Source organism: Eulemur rufifrons, chromosome 8 (assembly GCF_041146395.1).
Source record: "Eulemur rufifrons isolate Redbay chromosome 8, OSU_ERuf_1, whole genome shotgun sequence".
Lineage (NCBI taxonomy): Eukaryota > Metazoa > Chordata > Mammalia > Primates > Lemuridae > Eulemur > Eulemur rufifrons.
Genome location: NC_090990.1, coordinates 21526277 through 21544807, shown reverse-complemented (window position 1 = coordinate 21544807; position 18531 = coordinate 21526277). Strand labels below are relative to the sequence as shown.

The 18531-nt window shown below is 59.6% G+C and overlaps 1 protein-coding gene across 1 annotated transcript in view; it reads left to right on the top strand.

Annotated features, from left to right (window-relative positions):
• The window catches only part of COL16A1 (collagen type XVI alpha 1 chain), a 49096-nt gene extending 30565 nt beyond the window's left edge, over positions 1–18531 (top strand). The window contains exons 49-71 of the mRNA XM_069479696.1: positions 400–444; positions 2169–2222; positions 2703–2756; positions 3245–3298; positions 4835–4879; positions 4981–5034; positions 5263–5298; positions 5643–5705; positions 8136–8207; positions 8404–8457; positions 9109–9153; positions 9348–9392; positions 9695–9748; positions 10189–10242; positions 12222–12272; positions 12628–12717; positions 14183–14218; positions 14813–14857; positions 15753–15941; positions 16298–16364; positions 17079–17255; positions 17429–17506; positions 18231–18531. Coding sequence (XP_069335797.1) covers positions 400–444; positions 2169–2222; positions 2703–2756; positions 3245–3298; positions 4835–4879; positions 4981–5034; positions 5263–5298; positions 5643–5705; positions 8136–8207; positions 8404–8457; positions 9109–9153; positions 9348–9392; positions 9695–9748; positions 10189–10242; positions 12222–12272; positions 12628–12717; positions 14183–14218; positions 14813–14857; positions 15753–15941; positions 16298–16364; positions 17079–17255; positions 17429–17506; positions 18231–18433 — 1665 coding nt within the window. The 3' untranslated portion in view covers positions 18434–18531. The remainder of the gene's footprint in view (positions 1–399; positions 445–2168; positions 2223–2702; positions 2757–3244; positions 3299–4834; positions 4880–4980; positions 5035–5262; positions 5299–5642; positions 5706–8135; positions 8208–8403; positions 8458–9108; positions 9154–9347; positions 9393–9694; positions 9749–10188; positions 10243–12221; positions 12273–12627; positions 12718–14182; positions 14219–14812; positions 14858–15752; positions 15942–16297; positions 16365–17078; positions 17256–17428; positions 17507–18230) is intronic.

Genomic DNA, 18531 nt, shown 5'->3' with positions numbered 1-18531 from the left:
TTTTTGGAGGAAAACTGGCTGGTGGAAGCCACCTTAGAGACAGGGAGCTGCCATTCGGAGGGCGTGCGGAGGCCAGGTGGCAGGTGTGATGGGCCAGCAGGAAGAAGGGGGCTTCCACTCCAGCAGGGGCACTCGGTTAGACCCTGGAAGACTCGGGGAGGACGCTGGCGCTGGCGGCTGTTTCGCGTCTCTGCTGGCGGAGCAGCCCTTCTTCCCGGAGCGAGGGCAGGAGCAGTTGTCTTCTGGGCCAAGACCGTCAATGAGTCTCTCTTCTAGCTGCCTTGACAATACTCCCATGACCTCCTCTCCCCACGGCCCCCCCGGCCCTAGACTGTGCCCCCCAGGCTGCCCCAGGGTTACCGTGCTTGTGAGATGTGACCTGCCTGTTTCTCCCACCAGGGCCCCCCAGGTTTTCCTGGTGCTGTTGGCTCCCCCGGATTGCCTGTAAGAACCTAGCGCTGCTCGACCTCCCCTCCCCCGCCAGCCAGGTCTCTGTGGCTTTTGCTTGTGTCCCTTCCGTCATTGTGCCCTCACCTCCGTCCTCCGTGTTTGTTGTCCGCCTTCAGGCTCGGTAGCTAACGACACAGGTTCCCTGAGGTCCAGGCAGCTTGGACATCCTCCCAGCCTCTGACTTTTTCCATTCCCCTCTCTCTCCTCTCCTGCTCTCTTTCTCTCGTCTTCTCTCTCACTCCCCCGTCTTCCTGATCCTTTCCTCCCACCGTCCACGCCACCCCCAGGTCCTCCGGAGCCATCGGGCTCTCGTACCTTCTTATGTCAGGCTGTGCCTCTAGGGCCCTTTTCCCTCCCTTCTCACTCTGCCTCCTGCTTCTCACCACCTTTGGTGTTGACTAAAGATTCACTGAAAGTAGTTCTTGGGTCCCTGCCAGGCACCTGGCTCAGAGCCCGGCAGAGACGCCAACGCTTTAGGCTTCACATTGCAGGTTTGCTGCCCTGCTGCTGGCAGGGCTGTCGAGGGGCACCCAGGGATTTAAAGGCAGCCCTGCCCACACCTTGTCCACCGTGCTGGAGGGAACTGTCCACTTCCTCCTCTCCCCTTCCTCTTCCCTGGCTCCAGTCCCAGCCTGCTCCGGGGCTGGCATGTGATACCAGCCGGTTGGGTTTCTGGGTGTCGGGGGGCGCTGCCCCTCTGTGCCTGGCACCGTGGCCTGCTCCTTCTGCCAGGTGTCGTTAATTGCTCTGCCTTCGTCATCGTCACAGGTGTGTTTAAACCACCCCCATCCTCACTGTTGCTCCCTCGTGGGTCACAGAAACTAACCTCCTGTTTGTCAGATGTCATGTTCCCATGACCCGGGTCCCGGCTCCTCTCCTCCCAGGCCTGGCGATGGAGGCTCAGGGAGCAGGGCCCCTCCTTGTCGCAGCTCCATCTGTCCCCACATCCTCCTCTCTGGCCGGGCCTTGTCTGTTTCTGCTTGCTTGGGTGAAGGGGCCATCTGTCCGTCTAGCCATCTGTCTTGTGTTGTGGAAAGGTTTGGGCGCCGTCTCTTGAGGGCATGAGGGAGAAGGGGCCGAAGAGGTGTCCTTACGGTGTGGTGCATCTTCGAAGGCCACAGTGAGCAGTGAGGGGTGGGGGCTCCGGCTTTGATTGCTAGTGATACCCCCTTTCACCCTGCAAAGTGACAGGGACTGCTCTGGAGGGAGCCTTCCTGTGTCTCTCTCTGCATCCCGAAAAGAAGGTGATTTTTGGCTTGGGGTGGGGGGACTTGGGCAGGTAAGTGCTGGGTGTCGGGTGATACACTCTGGTGGGGGACAACACGCTGGGGCACCTCTCCTGACAGTTGCCCCTCAGAAAGGACACACATCTCATCTGTCACCCTCCCAAAGCAGCACCCACTTACCAGGGTAGGGCACACCGACGACAGGCACCTGAGAGGTCCCCTCTCAGTCACCCACCTGGGGGGCGTATATCTGCAGTTACCTGTCTTGGAGGGTACGCTCCTGCAAAGCACGCATAGGTGGGGGTTTTCACCTCTCACAGTCACCCTTTGGAGCACACCCCCTATGGTCACTTTGCTAGGGACACCAGGACAGTCACTAGTGACCTCCCCCTTTGCCCAGAATGGGGACAGAGGGCCGGAGGTGGAAGAGGGGAGTCGGGACTGGGTGGGGATTGCCCTCGTGGGCGGTTTCTCATGATTGTTCTTCCCAAGGGCCTTCAAGGAGAACGAGGCCCCACAGGCCTGACGGGAGACAAGGGGGAACCGGTAAGAGGAGGGGGCAGGGCGGCAGAGGAAGAGCCCAGGGAGCCCAGAGGCTGGGCCCCGAGGGGCGGCCCGGTCGCCCAGTGGAGGTTGGGAGGCGGATCCTTTGGGAACGCTCTGCCCCTCTGTCCTGACTCCCTCAGTGTGGGGTCTTCACACGCCCTCGGGATCAGAGAAGCCGATCTCCGTGTCCTGAGCACACCCCGTCCTCACCAGCACCCCTGGGGTCTCCTCTTCCCTCTGCCCACAGCACAGGGCATGCCCCTCCCCCCTCATCCCTGGGCCCCACCGGCTCAGCTCCCGGGGTCCTAGTCCCAGGTCCGTGGCAGTGGTCACGGCCGAGGGAGCCTGGGGCTGGGGAAAATGGCCCAGGGTGGCTGTGCTGGGGGCCCAGTGCCTGCTGGATGGCAGGTCCAGATATCACTCAGGGAGGGGGAACAGAAATGTTGGGGGAAGGTCTACCATGTCTGCCTTTCTTTGCAGGGTCCTCCAGGGCAACCTGGTTACCCAGGTGCCATGGGCCCCCCAGGACTACCTGTGAGTAAGGGGTCCCTGGCTACGGGGGCACCGGACAGGGCTGGGCTGGGTGTCCCTCAGCAGGCTCCCCGTCCCAGGCATTTCGGCCTTGGCCTCTGCCGGCAGTCTGTGCTGCCCCCACTGTAGGCCCCCTGGGTAGCACGGCTTGGCCCCACGACTCTGCCTTCAGGGTGGCCAGACTCTCAGAGCACTGTGCTAGTCCCAGACACGCATGAACTGAGATCTGTCTCCTTAGGGGGTTGGCAGAGCTGGGGAGACAGCGGGGAGGTGCCACCCCCCACAGGAGCCCACTGGGTGGGCATGTCCCCACTTTCCACGGAGGACCACGGTGGCGTGGTGGGTGGGAGTCTTCCCCTCCCCAGCCGTCCTCCTCGGTGCCATCTGCCTCAGAGCCAGTGTGGGTGCCAGCTGCAGTCTCCACCCCTCGCATTAGCGCCGTGACTGGCTGGCCACGGGGCTAATTCTGCTCTCTCTTTGCGGCTTGTCAGGGCATCAAGGGGGAGCGCGGCTACACGGGGCCAGCAGGAGAGAAGGGGGAATCGGTGAGTCGCAGCTCTGCGGGGGCGGGAGGAAGGGCTTCAAACAGAGCCGCCTCTGCCTGCCACTGCCACCGCCACTGTGGGCTGGAGATTTCCTAGCAGCCTGCGAAGGAGGAGATGCGACCCCTGCTACCCCTGCCCCTGGGCCAGCGTAGTCGCTCCAGCTGCGTCTGCGGCAGCCAGCATGGCTGGTGGGGCTGGTCACTGCCCAAGCAGGGTGAGGCGGCCGCGGGAGGAGAATCCCAGGGGTTTGTGGGGGAAGGGGCCAGGAGTCAGCTGGCAGAACCCCTCCCCCTCCTCCTGCAAAGGAGGGCCCGGCACTCTAGCCCCAGCCCCACCGATGGCCTCCGTCCGCAGCAGAGCCACTCTCCGCAGAGCCAGGGTGTGCCAGGCCCCAGGCTGAGCACAGGAGCTGGGCTATTACCAGAGGATTCTGAACCCCACAAAATGATGAAGTGACGTGACTCACCCAGGGCCCCGCAGCTAGTTAGTGAGTTAGTGGTAGAACCTGGACTTGAACCCAGGTCCGTCCTGGTGACCAACCTCACAAACCCCAGGTCTGGGATCAGCCAGACTGGGACTGGAGTCTTAAAAATTCACCAAGTGCAGTGAGGCCTCAGCGGGATTCAGCAGACACGGTCACGCGTTTATTCAATAAGTGCGCTTTGTCCAGGGCCTGCGGGTGCAGGGCTCCTGAGGACACTGCGGCGACCAGAGCAGGCAGGTGCACCCCTTGCCCTGCAGTGGGGGAGGCGGACAGCAGACAAATGAACCAGTACCTGTGAATGAGGGGACCCATGAAGGAGGCAGGGCAGGGTCAGAGGCGGGAGCGGGGTGCAGGGTGCCCTTTAGACAGAAGGTCAGGGAAGGCCACTTGGAGGAGGAGGCCTTTGAGCTGAGATCTGAATGGCAGGAGGCAGGGGGCCCTGTGGTGGTCTGCACTGGGGAATTCCGGGGGGAGAGGCCGGGGGGTGGGGTGGGAGGGTGTGTGGACTGCAGCAACAGCCGGGAGCAAGGACACTTTGAAGGGGTCGGGAAGGGAGGGCATCCCAGGTAAAGAGGACAGCCGTGCAAAGGCCCGGGGCTGCAAATGCACAGTGCATGTTCAGGGGTTGGTGGTCTCACTGAGCAAGGTGGAAGATAAGAAGGGGAGAGGGAATGAAGCGGGAAAGGGTGGCTGGTGCCAGATCATGGGCTGCCTCAAAGTCCAGCGTTGGTGGAAAGTGTGTGCCTCATTCAATTGGCAGAGGGAGCCATGGAAGGTGTTTGAGCAAGAGAGTGACATATCAGAGCTGTGCTTGAAGAAGAGAATATGGCAGCCCTTTGCTGGCTGGCTTGGAGTGAGCCAGGAGGTGACAGGACTAGTTAGGAGGCTGGTCCAGTAGCTCAGGCACTAGAGGGGAAGCCCGAACGAACAGGCAGAGGAGTCCTGCCAGCTTAGGCAGCCCCCGCCGCATGCTCTGCCTCTGCTCTGTGCCTCGTCCCCTGCCCCCTTCTCCCCTAGGCAGCGTGTCTGATTCTGTTCCTTTGTGTCCCCAGGGTCCCCCAGGATCCGAAGGCCTCCCAGGTCCCACAGGCCCAGCGGTGAGTGAGGAACGGGGTAGGGAGATGTGAACGTGGACCCCTGGTCCTGCCCTGGGCTCTGAGGACAGGGTTCCAGCTGCATTGTTCTCTTTGGGTGACAGGGTCCCCGAGGAGAGCGAGGACCCCAAGGGAACTCGGGTGAGAAGGGCGACCAGGTAAGTGACAATTGGGACCTGGCTGAGGGGAGGCAGAGAAGGGGCAGCTCTAGTGTCCCCTTGAGTTGTGACCTCCCACCTGGTGCCCTCACCTGCCGACCGTCTCTGGCAGACCGGAGGGCAAGGCCCGTGGGCTTGAGGCTGCCTCACCCCTCACTCTTTCCACCTGGGCAGCCAGGCAGGAAAGAGGGGGTGGCACAGAACTCTGTCCCTTGCTTCTTCCCCTAGGGATTTCAAGGCCAACCAGGCTTTCCGGGCCCGCCGGTGAGTGAAGGCACAACGCCGGCTCTGTGTGATGTGGTCCCATCAGGAGCAGTGGCCTGACCAGGCCAGGCTGGGGGAGGACGGTCATGGGGAGGAGGGGGAAGAGGCAGGGGAGGAACAGCCTGGGTGGCCAGGCCTGGTTCCAGGAACCAGACCTGGAGAGCAGGGCCTCCTGGGTGGGCCCCAGCCCAGCGGGTCAGGCAGACGTAATGCTCCTGGGTGGTGTTTCTAGGAAGTCAAAATGAATCACTTTAACAACAGTGCAACACGCACAGGAGGAAGAAGGAAGGGGAGCTCCTCCTCCAGCTCCGCTTTTATTCCCACTTGCTCCTTTGTTGGTATAGGGTCCCCCCGGATTCCCAGGCAAAGCTGGAGCACCTGGCCCACCTGGCCCCCAAGCAGAGAAGGTGAGCAGGACCCCAAGTTGGCCCAAGTCATGGATCTGAGCCACGCAGCTCCCATGCCCCGCACCCCTCTAGCATCAGACCTTCAGGAAATTCCAAGACTGACCCAGCTGCATCAGGGCTGGGGAACGAGGCCTCTAGATGTGCTCTGTGACTGCTGGCTGGCAGCAGGGGCTGTGTCAGACCAGTGGGCTCCTGGGGACAGCTGCTGAGCCCAGAATGCCTAGCAGCCCGGGACAGCAGGGAGCTCAGGGAACGGGGAAGCACTGCTAAGACTGGGAACCCCCAAAGGAGGACGCCAACCTGGTGGGAGAGTGGCCTCCCTCCCGGGCAGCCATGCTCAGGGTGTTCCCAAGGGCCCAGAGAGGGCAGGGGAGCCCCCACACTGGCTGCCTTGAGTTTGGCTTGACCAACTCTAGACACGCGGCTCTGCCTTGGTAGAGGGGGCTGAAGTCCCTGTCTCGGCCCAACTTCTGGGCTCTCTGTATGTGCTGGGTGGTGGCATACAAGGCCCCAAGATTAACTTCTGAGCTTGGGGTGGGGGGATCGGGGCCCAGAGGGAGGGGCTCTTTCCTCTGAGAGCACACACATTAACTTCTCACTGTGCAGGTGAGGAAACTGAGGTCCAAAAGGCCGGGCGCAGTGGCTAACGCCTGTCATCCTAGCACCCTGGGAGGCTGAAGCACTTGAGCTCATAAGTTCATGACCAGCCTGAGCAAGAGCAAGACCCTGACTCTATTAAAAATAGAAAGATGAGCTGGGCATTGTGGCGTTCACCTGTATTCCCATCTACTGGGGAGGCTGAGGCAGGAGGATGGCTTGAGCCCAGGAGTTTGAGGTTGCTGTGGGCTATGATCGTACTGCTGCACTCTAGCCTGGGGCAATAGAGTGAGAGTCTGTCTCCCAGGCTGGGGGCAGCCCAGGGGCACACAGTGTGTTCGCAGCAGAGCTAACTTCTCTCCCAGCTCCAGGAGGGCCTGGGTCCCTCACTGCCTCCTCGGGGCCAGTGTCCATCAGCCATGGTTGGGGCGATAGTGGTTGCCAGCTCCCTTCCTTCCTCCCCTTCCCTGTGAAGGACCTAGGTGGCAGCCCCTGCTCTCCTTAGGCTGGTCATTGCAGGGATCCCAAACCTCTGGCCAGTGGTTCTCCATCCAGACTCCCAGTGGGGGCTGAGTTTGGCTGGGGCTGTGCTGACCCCTCCTGGTGGCTGGTGGCATTGCATTGTCCCCTGAGCTCTTTTTCCCCTTTGCTGGGTCTCTGGCAGGATCCCTTCCCTTAGACCACCCCACAGCCACTGATCCCGGCAGCCACCCTGTCCCCACTGGGAATGCAGCAGCCCCCCAGCCCCAAGCAGATGAAGCATCTTGCTCCCCTCCTTTTCTGATAAACATTACAATTCATGCATCTGTTCTCATCATTCCCCTGCTTTGAACCTTCGATGGCTCCCTAGTACCTGTAGCAGTTGTTTTCAGACTTTATTTTAAAGTCCTTGAGCCTTTTTATCACACAAAAGCCCATATAAAGCCTCAATCTATAAAATAGATACAAGTGGAGTTGCTCTGGCTAAAACAAGGGTAGGGGTCCTGGAGTCCACCCTCTGGGTCCCCACTTCTTGGCCCCAGCTTTGAGGCTCCCCAGGAGCCCCCGGGCTCTGAGAAATACAGTTTGAAAACCACTGGGCTGTGTGATAAAGTTGAGCACGGCATTCAGGGCCCTCGCCAACCAGGCTCAGACTTCTCCACCCTCTTCTCCCGCCCACCCAACCCCAGGCTCCCCCAGATACCCTGGCCAGAACAGGCATGTGACCACTTCCAAATCTCTATCCTTCTCTTAGGTTCCCTCTGGCATGCGCTTTTCTCCTCTACCTTCCCAATCCCAAATGTCCTTCAGAGTCTAGCGTCTGGTGACGCTCTGTGGCACTTTCCCTGACCCCCTGCCAGAATGAGCCGCCCCCTCTTCTGAACTCCCCCCCCACCCCCGCCCTTCCACACACAGCACATGGTGTTGCTTTGCCTTGGATTGTGGCAGGCCTGTGACCCTCACTGGACTGTGTTCTCCTTGGGGACAGGGGCCACCCACTTTTTTCATCTTGGGGAACCAGAGCCCACATGGCTCTCGGCGTGCTGTTGGGGCCCACCGAACGTGTGCTTTCAGCTCAGCACACGCCACTGAGCAGCCATCGCGCCACCCTGGGTGCACCCTGAAGCTGCTCTGTCCCTTCCTGCTGGAGCAGTGAGGAAAGGGGGACACTTTGCAGAGGAAGACAGAACCTCTTGGGGAGGGGGGGCAGAATACATCCAGTTAGGCCAGGACCAAACTGGGTCAGAAGCCAGCTGTCCTGGTGCCCGGTGGTCACCAGAAGCCCTGGCCCAGGCCTAGTCTCCAAGGATGGGGCAAGGCCCTGCTGACTGTGTCGTGGGGGCTGGTTTCCAGGGCAGCGAAGGGATCCGAGGCCCAGCAGGCATACCTGGTTCCCCTGGGCCACCAGGACCTCCTGGGATTCAGGTGAGTGTGTGCCCTCTTAGTGTGGCAGGCATGTGGGGGATTTGTGTGTGTGTATGCATGTGTGCACATGTATGTGTGTGTGTGCACATGAGTGTGTGTGTGTGTTAGGGGTGGGAGTTGGTGGGGGGCTTGGTCAGGTCCCCTGTCCCCCAGGCCCCCGCACAGGCGTGCAGAAATGCCCTTTTCCTGTTTGCAGGGCCCGGCCGGGCTGGACGGTCTGGATGGGAAGGACGGCAAGCCCGGCCTGCGGGTGAGACGATGCGCCGGGAGGGCAGGCACTCCTCCTCTCCCTCCTTCCCCAGGAGCCAGTCAAGGGAACCCTGAAGAAAGGAACTGGAGTGTCCCCTCCTTGTCAGGGGCGGCCCTGCCTTCTCTTGGCCTGTCTCCCACTGCACCCACCTCCCCATGGCACCAGAGCCCCTCAGTTTCCCAGTCTTCCTGGCGGCCTTATCCAGCCTGGATGAGCTGGGCCTCATCAAAGGCAGCAGTGACGGGAATAAATTTATACCCAGAAGCTCAGGCAACTGGGGAGCTCGGCTGGGTTTCAGGAAGAATCAGGCTGCAGACATGGAAGGACTTGAGCAAGCCCTGGCTCCTTGGGTCCCATTTTGCTGGGGAATCCGAAAGGAATGGGGCCACGGCAAAGGGCAGAACATCAAGGTCAAACCCCTTCTGTACCCAAAAGGAGGAATAGTGAGGCCTGGGGAGGGGCTGGGGTTCGCTGAGGACCCACAGGCAGTCAGAGGCCGGGCCAGGCTTGAGTTCTTCCCTCTTCCGTGTGACAATCCCTCTGTCCTGGGACAGCTGGGGAGGGGCTGGGGGTGGGGAGGCAGAATGTGGCGAATGACTTGGGTACCAGCTGTACAAAGCTCCTATCTCATGCCCCGGTCTCTTTCCCTAGGGGGACCCTGGTCCCGCTGGCCCCCCTGGACTCATGGGACCCCCGGTAAGTGGAGCTGCAGGAAGGAGTTGGGAGCTGAGCAGTTGCAGCCTCTGCCTGGCGGGGTGTGGCATCTCCAATCCAGGCCCTCGGTGGGCCACGTGTTCACGTTGGATTGGTTTGATTTGTTTAACCTGAGGGAGAAGGAGCGGGAAGAGGCCCCTGGCGAGGGGCATGAGGGCTCCTGCTTTTTCTTCCAGGGCTTTAAGGGGAAGACAGGACATCCCGGCCTCCCGGGACCTAAGGTAAGGGTCTGGTGGCCTCTGCCACACAGGTTTTCTCTGCTCTCCTGAAGGCCTGACCCCAGGCAGACATGGCAGCCTAGGGGTCGGGGTGGAGGTGCCACCTGCCCCTTGGTTGAGAAGACATCCCCGCATCGGAGCCTCCTGAGGCCACCAGTGTCTGGCAGACTGGGTCAGGGCTTCGCTGCCTACCAGCCTGAGGGCATCAGATGGCCCCTGGCAGGGCCCCTCTGCTGTGGGGTTGACTTGGGGTGGGGGTGCCATATGAAGGTCTGGTGAGCTCCAGCTGTCCCTCTCTCTTCTAGGGTGACTGTGGCAAACCAGGTCCCCCTGGCAGCAGTGGCCGGCCCGGAGCGGAGGTAAGGTCCAGGGACCTCACGCTGCCTTGAGTTGTCCTTTGGACTCTTCTGAGTCTCCTGCTCACTGGCAGTGTGGCTGCCTTCTCTGCTCGGCGCCCTGGGGGAGGTTGCACCCACCCCTGCACATCTTGAACTTCCTCCTTCCTCTTAAGGGTTGTAACTGGTTTTGCTCCCTGGAGGCTGCTGGGTCACCAACCTAAAAAGGCAGGGCCTGGCCTGCTCAGGCCGGGGGCTGCGCTTTCCCTACCCAGCAGTTCTCACGGGGCAGAGCTGGTCCCTCGGGCCCTGGAGGGCTCAGGTCTTGGAGGCTGGGACTTGGCCCAGCTCCTCTGGCCATTGGCCTTCCCACCTGCCCTGCTCAGCCCTCTCCCACCTCACAGCCACGCGTGTACAAGTCAGTCCATTTCCGTGTCACCTCTTCCTTTTTCTGGCTCCTGCAGGGTGAGCCTGGTGCCATGGGACCCCAGGGAAGACCCGGCCCTCCAGGCCATGTTGTGAGTTAAACTGTTTCTGTCTCTGCCCCTGCGCGAGTCGGGATTCTGTTGGGGTTGGGGGGCAGGCCGGGAGGACCTGAAAGGACTGACCGGGGAAGCTGTCCCAACTGCCCAGTTCCTGATTCCCAGGTTTTTCACCATTTTCTTATTTTCTGGGCACATTCAAGTTCATGTATCAGATGAAGGTCATTCAGTTAGTCAACAAATAATTACTGAGCACCTGCCCCATACCAGGCACTGCTCCAAGCATTGGGCAATAGCAATGAGCAAGACAGACAAGGTCCCCTGATGTCATAGGGCTTTCAGGCAGACACAACAAGCAAACTAATATGATGTTATAGGGAGGGCCAGGGAGGGGACTTCATAGGAACCCTTGCTAGAGAAGTGACACTTGAGCTGAGGCCCGAATAAAAGGAGGAGCCAGCTAGTGAGCCGAGGGATGGGGGGGTCCCAGGCAGGGGGCAGCTGGGACAAGGGGCCTAAGGCCAGGAGGAGCTTGGTGTGTTTGGGGAACCCCAAGAAGGTCAGTGTGGCTGGAGTGTGGTTTGGGGACGGTGCGAGAGGGAAGGAGAGCTGGCCTGGTGCTGGTGGGGGAGGCCCCCAGCGGCGTGGCCGGGAGTGTGGGAGGGCGCGTCCGTGGGTGCAGTGGCTGCGTGGCTGTGGGGCCGAGGGGCAGCGTGGACGGAGCTGGGGTGTGTTTGGAGGTGGAGGACTTGCCGATGGCCTGTCGGGGGCCGGCGGAGTGGTAGAAAGAGGGGAATCGGGATGAGGCCTGCGTTTGGCTTGGACAACTGGGTGAGTAGGTGGTGTGTTTACTGAGATGGGGCGACTTGGAGAGGATGTTTATTAAGCAGTAATGAATTTCCCATCTCCTTTACTCATCAGTAACGCAGACGACTGCCAGGCGTGCCTTTGATCAGTGTGACAGACCGAGCGGATAGGCTCTGAGGAAAGCGAATGTGCTAGCGTGTTGTCGCAGCCCTGTCGGGGCTGGCTGTGTAACTTCCAGGAGGCTTTTGGAAATGTTAAAAATAGTTCATGACCAAAAAAAGGAATTCTCAGGTCCCCATACTATTTTCATGCATCTCAAGGGGTCCCGGGGCCCTGGATTGGGAGCACCAGGTCCCCCTCACATTATGGATGAAAGACAGTGTTGCATACTCTGAATTGTGGCCCCGCTGCAGACTCAGCAGGGGCTGGGGACGAGGTGGGTGCAGGCCTCCCCGTCTCACCTCTGTCCGTCCGGCCCGGTTCCCCTGCTGTGTGACGGGCCTGGTGCTGGGCATTTCTGTCCCAGGAGACCTGAGATGAGTACAGTAGAGGCCGTGGCCTCTGGAGCTTTCTGTCTGCGAGTGTGGAGGGAAGTGCTCTGAGAGAGACCCCAGTGCCCCGGGATTCAGAGAAGGTGTCACTCTGGCCAGGGAGGTGACATTTGAGCTGTGCCTCGGGGGCAAAGATGTGGACCCAAAGGTGGGGGAGGGCGTTTTAGATGCAGCGCAGGCAGGAGGGAGCAGCCACGTGTTGGAGTCTCACTGCTCTCTGGAGCGTGTCCCTGGGGACGTTGGGATGTATGCTGAGCCCCTGCCCCCACCCCGCTAGGCCTGGTCTTGCCTCCTCTCTAGAACAGCAGGAAGTGGGCTGCCTTTGGGGAAGAAGGGGTCTCACCCCAGGCCAGGCAGTTAACTCCCCAGGCCTTTGCCCTCTGCACTTGGCCTCTGGCGGTGGCTCCCACACCAGCCCCTCTCCGCACAGCCCCAGATGGCACCACTCAGCATGGGGAGGCAGGCGGGTCCCCAGCCTCAGCTCTGGGTACACGTCTTCTGGCAGAAGCCCAAGTGCAGGGCCAGAAGGGCAGGAAGGGTTTCGGAAGGAGAGCAGAGCTGCTGGACTTTAGGGCTTGTTCCTGCTGCCAGGCCCTCCGCCTCCCGGGGGCTTGTTATTAGAGCCAGTTTCTATCCCACTGACGCTTCTCTCTTTAGGGGCCACCGGGGCCTCCAGGCCAGCCAGGACCCGCTGGGATCTCAGCCATGGTGAGTGACATGCTCCCCTCCTTGTTCCCTCCCAGGAGCTCTGCCCTGCTCTGCGGTGGCTCCTTCAGAGGAAGCTGGAGGGATGGAGGACAGTGTACCCCCACCCCCTCCTTCCCTGGCATCAGCCCCTCCTGTCTCCAGATATCTCCCCTTCCAGGAGGTGGTGAAGGGCTGCTGAGAGGGCTAGAGGCCATCCCAGGGCCCTGCTGCAAGTTCAGGCAGCGCCACCTCCCCCTCTGGGGCCTGGGAGGTGGGGGACGCGGTCCCTGGCACACGATGGGGTGTCTGCCTCTGGCTGTGTGGGGTCCACTTTACCCCCTCCCGCCCCCTCACCGTCGCCCTTCCTGTTCTCTAGGGCCTGAAAGGAGACCGAGGAGCCACCGGAGAAAGGGGCCTTGCAGGCCTCCCAGGCCAGCCTGGCCCTCCTGGGCACCCCGGCCCCCCGGTAAGACCCCACATCTATGGCGCGGCCGAAAGGGAAGGGGTCAGTTGGCTGAAGGGCAGCGGAGCGCAGCGCTGCACATCTGGGGTCTCCGAGGAAGGAGAGGCTGTTAGCATGGCAGGAGGCAGGGCATGAACACATGCGCCTGAGGATCACGTCATACTTGGAAAGACAGGCTCTGCACGCCAGGGCTGTGCCAGCTGCACACAAGGTCACTGCCTCTGACCGTGCACCAGCATCAACCTCGTGCAGACCCCTCGTCCGGTGTCAGACAGGGGAGACTTGTCCCTGTCTGCCCCTGCCCCTGCCCCTGGGAGCTTGTCCGTAACCACAGAAAATCTTTGTAAATGTCAGGAACCAGAAACGCGGTGCTGTTGCTGTAACTTTCTGAGCTCTTCGGAGACCAGACTTGGTCTCAGCTAATGTTTAACACTAAGAGCGATGATGTATTGATCCCCGACCATGTGCTGCATGGCCAACTAAGTGCCTGACGTGCACTTGGTCTCAATCTGCACTGCAGCCCCGTTTAGTAAATACGATTGTCCCCGTTGCACAGGTGAGGACGCCGAGGCTTGGCAAGGCTAAGGAGGTTGCTCAGAGTCCCACAGCCAGTGAGAGGAAGAGCTGGGACTTGGTCCCTAGCCTGCCCCATTCCAGAACTTGTGTCCTTAGCCACTCTGCAAAACTACCCCTTTCTGAAGTTCCAGACGTCGGGTGGAACTAGTTTGCTGGACTCAGGGATGAAAAGTCCTGTGGGAAACCTCAGGGACCCAGGTCTCCTAGCCTTGTCACAGCAGACTTTCTCCCTGGGAGCAGGACCTGTGGCCTGCAGTGGGCTGGCGGGGGCTGGTGGGGACTGGCGGGGGCTGGCGGGGGCCCGGGGGTTTGTGACATCTGCCAGGAGGGCCTGGTCTCACCATGTGGGCAACTCTGCCTCCTGCCAAGGACCCCGCCTCCCTCCCTGCCTGCAGTCTCAGGAGCCTCCAGGGCCCCTGGAAAAGTCCACCCCTTGCCTTGCAGTCACTGATTCCTCTTCCTCAGCATCCCTCAGATGGGGGCTGGCCCAAGGAGGCAGCCTCTCCTGTCGTGGGGAGGGAGCAGCTCAGGCCGGCCCCAGTCAATCTCTGGGACCTCACTGGCGTGCATATGTTCACTCAGCAAACAGCAACGTGTACTCAGAGCCAGGGAGTGTGCAAGGTGCTGGATCCCAAGCGCAGAGCAAGGCAGGCTCGGTCTGTCCTCCCTTGGAGAGCTCGGTAGGGGTGCAGCCGGGAGCCGTCAGGATGGGGCTCTGGGACTAGGCTGCAGCGTGGGCTGGGGTCTGAGTTTCCACAGCCTGTGTCCAGAGTGCCAGACGGTGAGGGCTGGAGGATCGTGGCTTCTTGGCGGAAGCCAGCAGCCAAAGTGAGGCATGTGACCCCAAACTGGGCTGGAGCTCATCACGTCTCCACTGTTCTCTACTCCCCAGGGGGAGCCTGGCGCAGATGGCGCGGCCGGCAAAGAGGTACCGTCGTGCTGCTCTTCTCCTGTTCCTTGGGGACACTTCTAGCACCCCTCCCGCACCCCCCCGACCTCCCCCCGTCTTGCCCTGACCCCTCTTTCTTCACTCGGCAGCCTTCCCTGTTTGTCCAGACTGTCTCTGGGCAGATAGACAGGAAACTGTTAACACTCGCTCTGGGCTAGAAACTGGGGACTGGGGGACAAGAATGGGAGTGAGACTTGTTTTACTTTTTTTTTTCACCCTGTACCTGGTCAAAAAGAGACAATAATATTAATAAACTCCAAACAAATGTTTCCTGGGCACCAGCTCTTTCCAGGCTTACAATATGCCACAGACTGGCCCTCCCATTCTGACTTCTCACCTTTCATCTGTGATCGGGGACAGCCAACATGATCAGACAAGGCCATGCCTTGGGGGACATCATTCTCCCCGCCAGCTGCCAGCCCCTGAGGGCAGGGAAGCTGTCGTCCATCCTCACACAGAGCCCAGCTGGATGCAGCCGGGGCTAAGGTGGTCTTTCACGGCACCTTCCCCCCTCCCCGGGACACTGCAGAGATGCTGCCCAGAATTGACACCCCCCCTTTTGCTTTCCTTTAGGGACCCCCTGGGAAGCAGGGACTCTACGGGCCTCCTGGTCTCAAGGTGAGAGTGGGCACTGGCTGGGCTCGAGAAGAGAAGCTCGTGAGCTGTTTGAGCCCAGCTCCAAGTTACGACTTTAGCCACAGAGAGGAGACTTGGGAAGGCCAGTGGGCAGGAAAAAGTGGGCAGACCTTGGTGCAACCTCGTGTCTGAAGACTTCTCTCGTGGGGCTTAGCTGTGGTTGAGGGAATGGAAATCTCCAGTTCATTCGCTTGTTGATCGATGGATTCATTCATTTTTTTCATTCCACAAACATCCACTTGCTCGTGTTCCAGGCCCTCTGTCCTGGCTTTGGGTAAACAGAGGTCTCTGAACAATAGGTGCTGGCAGTAGTCTAGTCACATTCACGCTAGCGTGCAGCAAGTTTTACAGAAGAAGATTAGACACAGCACTGTGGGGCCAGAGGAAGGGAGCACGCCCGTCGGCCCAGGGTGTCAGGAAGGCTGTGAAAAGAACTGGAACACTTACTGGGGGAGGAGGAGGCGTGCGCTGGGTAGGGATGAGGGGAGGGCATTGCAGGCAGGGAGGACCAAGACAGCATGGCCGAATCAGAGGATTATAACCAGTGATGGCTGCCAGGAGGTGGGGACAGGGAGAGGAGGCTAAGGAAGGGATGATCAGGACCACGTCGTGAAGGGCCCTGAATGCCTGACCTAAGAATTAGGCCTTTATCCTGAGGGGAGTCGGGAGCCGTCAGAACCTCTAAGCAGGGAGTGATGCCACGAGAACTGTCTTCTAGAAGGACCACCCTGGGGGCAGTGAGGCAGAATGACCTGTCAGGATGCTGTGACCACAGTCCCGAGGGTGATCCAGGGCCCGGGGGAGGGTGAGAGGAAGGGGCAGATTGCTGAGACATCATGACGCAGATCTGACAGCACTTGGTGACCTGTCCTTGTAGGGGGATCCGGGATCTCCAGGACAGAAGGGCCAGGCAGGAGAGAAGGGGAGATCCGGCATGCCTGGCGGGCCTGGCAAGAGTGGCTCCATGGGGCCTGTTGGGCCACCAGGTCCTGCAGGAGAGAGGGGCCACCCTGGATCTCCGGGCCCCGCGGGGAGCCCTGGATTGCCCGGTGTTCCTGGCTCCATGGTAAGCGGGGAGGCTGGTGGCCGTGGGCACTGTCCCACAGAGCAGGCATGTGGGGTGGAGCATGGGTGGTTTTAGAAGCTTCTGCTGACATTCTACGGGAGACAGCATGACTCCATATAGGTGGTTCTTGACTGGGGGGGGTGGGGGGTTAAGGGGTCCTCTCCCCAGAAAAATGCACTTAGGCACAAAATGTCTTGTACCGTTTTGGGGTGCTTAGGACTTTGGATGAAGACTCCGTGGGAAGCTCCTGGGACCTTTGCCCTCCTCCCCACCCTTTATTTCCATAAAGTCTCTCCCAGGGGGAAAGCACCAGGCTTGGAAGTATAATTGAGGCACGTTTTCTTCTCTTTCCTCAGGGAGACATGGTGAATTATGATGAAATCAAGAGGTTCATCAGACAAGAGATCATTAAAATGTTTGATGGTAACTGGCAGTGGGTGCCACTCGCCCTTCCTCGCCACTTCTCCGCCCTGCCTTGGCCTCCTTTTCCTTAAAGCTCAGCGTCCTCCCCCTTTCACCCCCGCACACTTCTGGGCCTGGGGTTGACAGGCACATGTCCAATTATCCGTCAGACCTTCCTTGTCACCTGCTCTGTTCAGAGATGAAATGGTTCCCTCCTGCCCTCCCGAGCCCCCACTTGAGCAAAGGAGACAGACAAGAAAATTGATATCAAACGAGTCTGCATGAAGTGAGCTCTAAATAGAGGGGCGAGCGGCCACTGGAAGAGGGTGGTGTGGGTTTATTTGAAGCTTTTTTTCTTTTCATTTGTTCATCCAACATTGATGTGCCAGGGACTGGGGAAAACACAGACCCAGTTTCCGGAAGGGGCTGGACTTCTTGCTTGGGAAGCAGACCTTGAACGCCAGGCAAGAAGTCTGGACTTTATTCTGAAGCCGGCAGTGAACCCACAAAGGGTGATGGAGCAGAGATGCCATGGTCAGAATTGTGCTTCAGAAGGGTCTCCGTGGAGGCCAGGGCACGAGACCCCACTTAGGAGACCAACCCCCATATTCCTTGCCCAAATGTCCCTCTGAAGAAAGGCTGCTTTGGACTCCAAGCTGGCGACCTGGCCGCAGCATCTGCAGTCATTCTGAGTCCCTGGGGCTCCCTGTGACCCGTCCTTTTCCTGTCTTGCAGAGAGGATGGCTTACTACACCTCCAGGATGCAGTTCCCCGTGGAAATGGCGGCAGCTCCGGGACGACCAGGGCCTCCAGGGAAGGACGGTGCTCCGGGCCGGCCGGGTGCTCCGGGGTCCCCTGGCCTCCCTGGTCAGATTGGCAGAGAAGGACGGCAGGGCTTGCCAGGAATGAGAGGTAGCTCTGCTTTCTGGTTCCCAAGGGACACACGTAGCTCTCTGGGGCAGGCCTGACCATTCCATGTTGTGAATGTGGGATTTGTGTGTATGTGTGTGTTTCAAGTAATCCAACTGGCTGTGTCATTTTTCTGCTCAGGGATAGGACTTCTTATTTTATTTGTTTTGTCCCAGGATTGCCTGGTACCAAAGGTGAAAAGGGAGATGTTGGCGTTGGTGTTGCAGGAGAAAATGGTCTTCCCGGCCCTCCAGGTAAGAAAAAGCAGCATTTGAGACCACGAAGCCAGAGCAGCAGACACCCCCTTTCTTTCTGTTCCTTCCGCGACACAGTTGTGTCGAACTCCAAGTAACTACAGGTCAATGAACCACCTTTTATACAAATGCCACTGTGGGGATTGGGGAGTGGAGGACTCAGTGCCTGTTCCTACGTCCTAGGCTGGGCTAGCGTGACGCAGTGGGAGGGAGCTGCCCGTGGTCAGGGCCAGGGAACTCGAGTTCAAGTCCTGCTCGGCATCTTACCGGCTGCGTAACCTTGAAGAGGTCATTTATGCCCTTGGAGTCACTCTGTAAGATGCATGCTTGGCTGGAGAGCCTGCAAGAGAATGGCCGAAGCCTGATGTTCTGGCTCTGAGCCCCAGCTGCTCTACTTACCAGATGTGCAACCTCTCTGAGCCTGTGTCCTCATCTGCAAAATTAGATAATAGCTCCTTTCTCAGGGAATTGTTGTGCAGATTCAATGAATCATGCATCAGAGGCACTCAGCCCCGTGCCTGGCACACAGACTCTCTCAGTAAAGTTAGCCAGTGGTATCGTCACTGTTAAATCAACGTGAAGATCAGATCAGGTCCTCATGAGAACATGAGGTGACGTGGGAACTACTCATCATATGTCGGGCAGTGTTTACCATGCCTGTTACTGCTTTTTTTCTTATGATCTGGGTCTCCTGATTTCCCTTCTGTGTCGCTTCCCTCCCTAGGTCCTCAAGGCCCTCCAGGGTATGGGAAGATGGGAGCAACAGGACCCATGGGCCAGCAGGGCATCCCTGGCATCCCTGGCCCCCCGGGCCCCATGGGCCAGCCGGGCAAGGCTGGCCACTGTACCCCCTCTGACTGCTTCGGGGCCATGCCCATGGAGCAGCAGTACCCGCCCATGAAAAACATGAAGGGGCCTTTCGGCTGAAATCCCCACCTGCCACCAGACGAAGGACTCCATTGGGAATAAATGGCCAAAGCTCACAGGACTCTGTGATGGGTTGTGAATGTTTTTGTTGTTTTTAA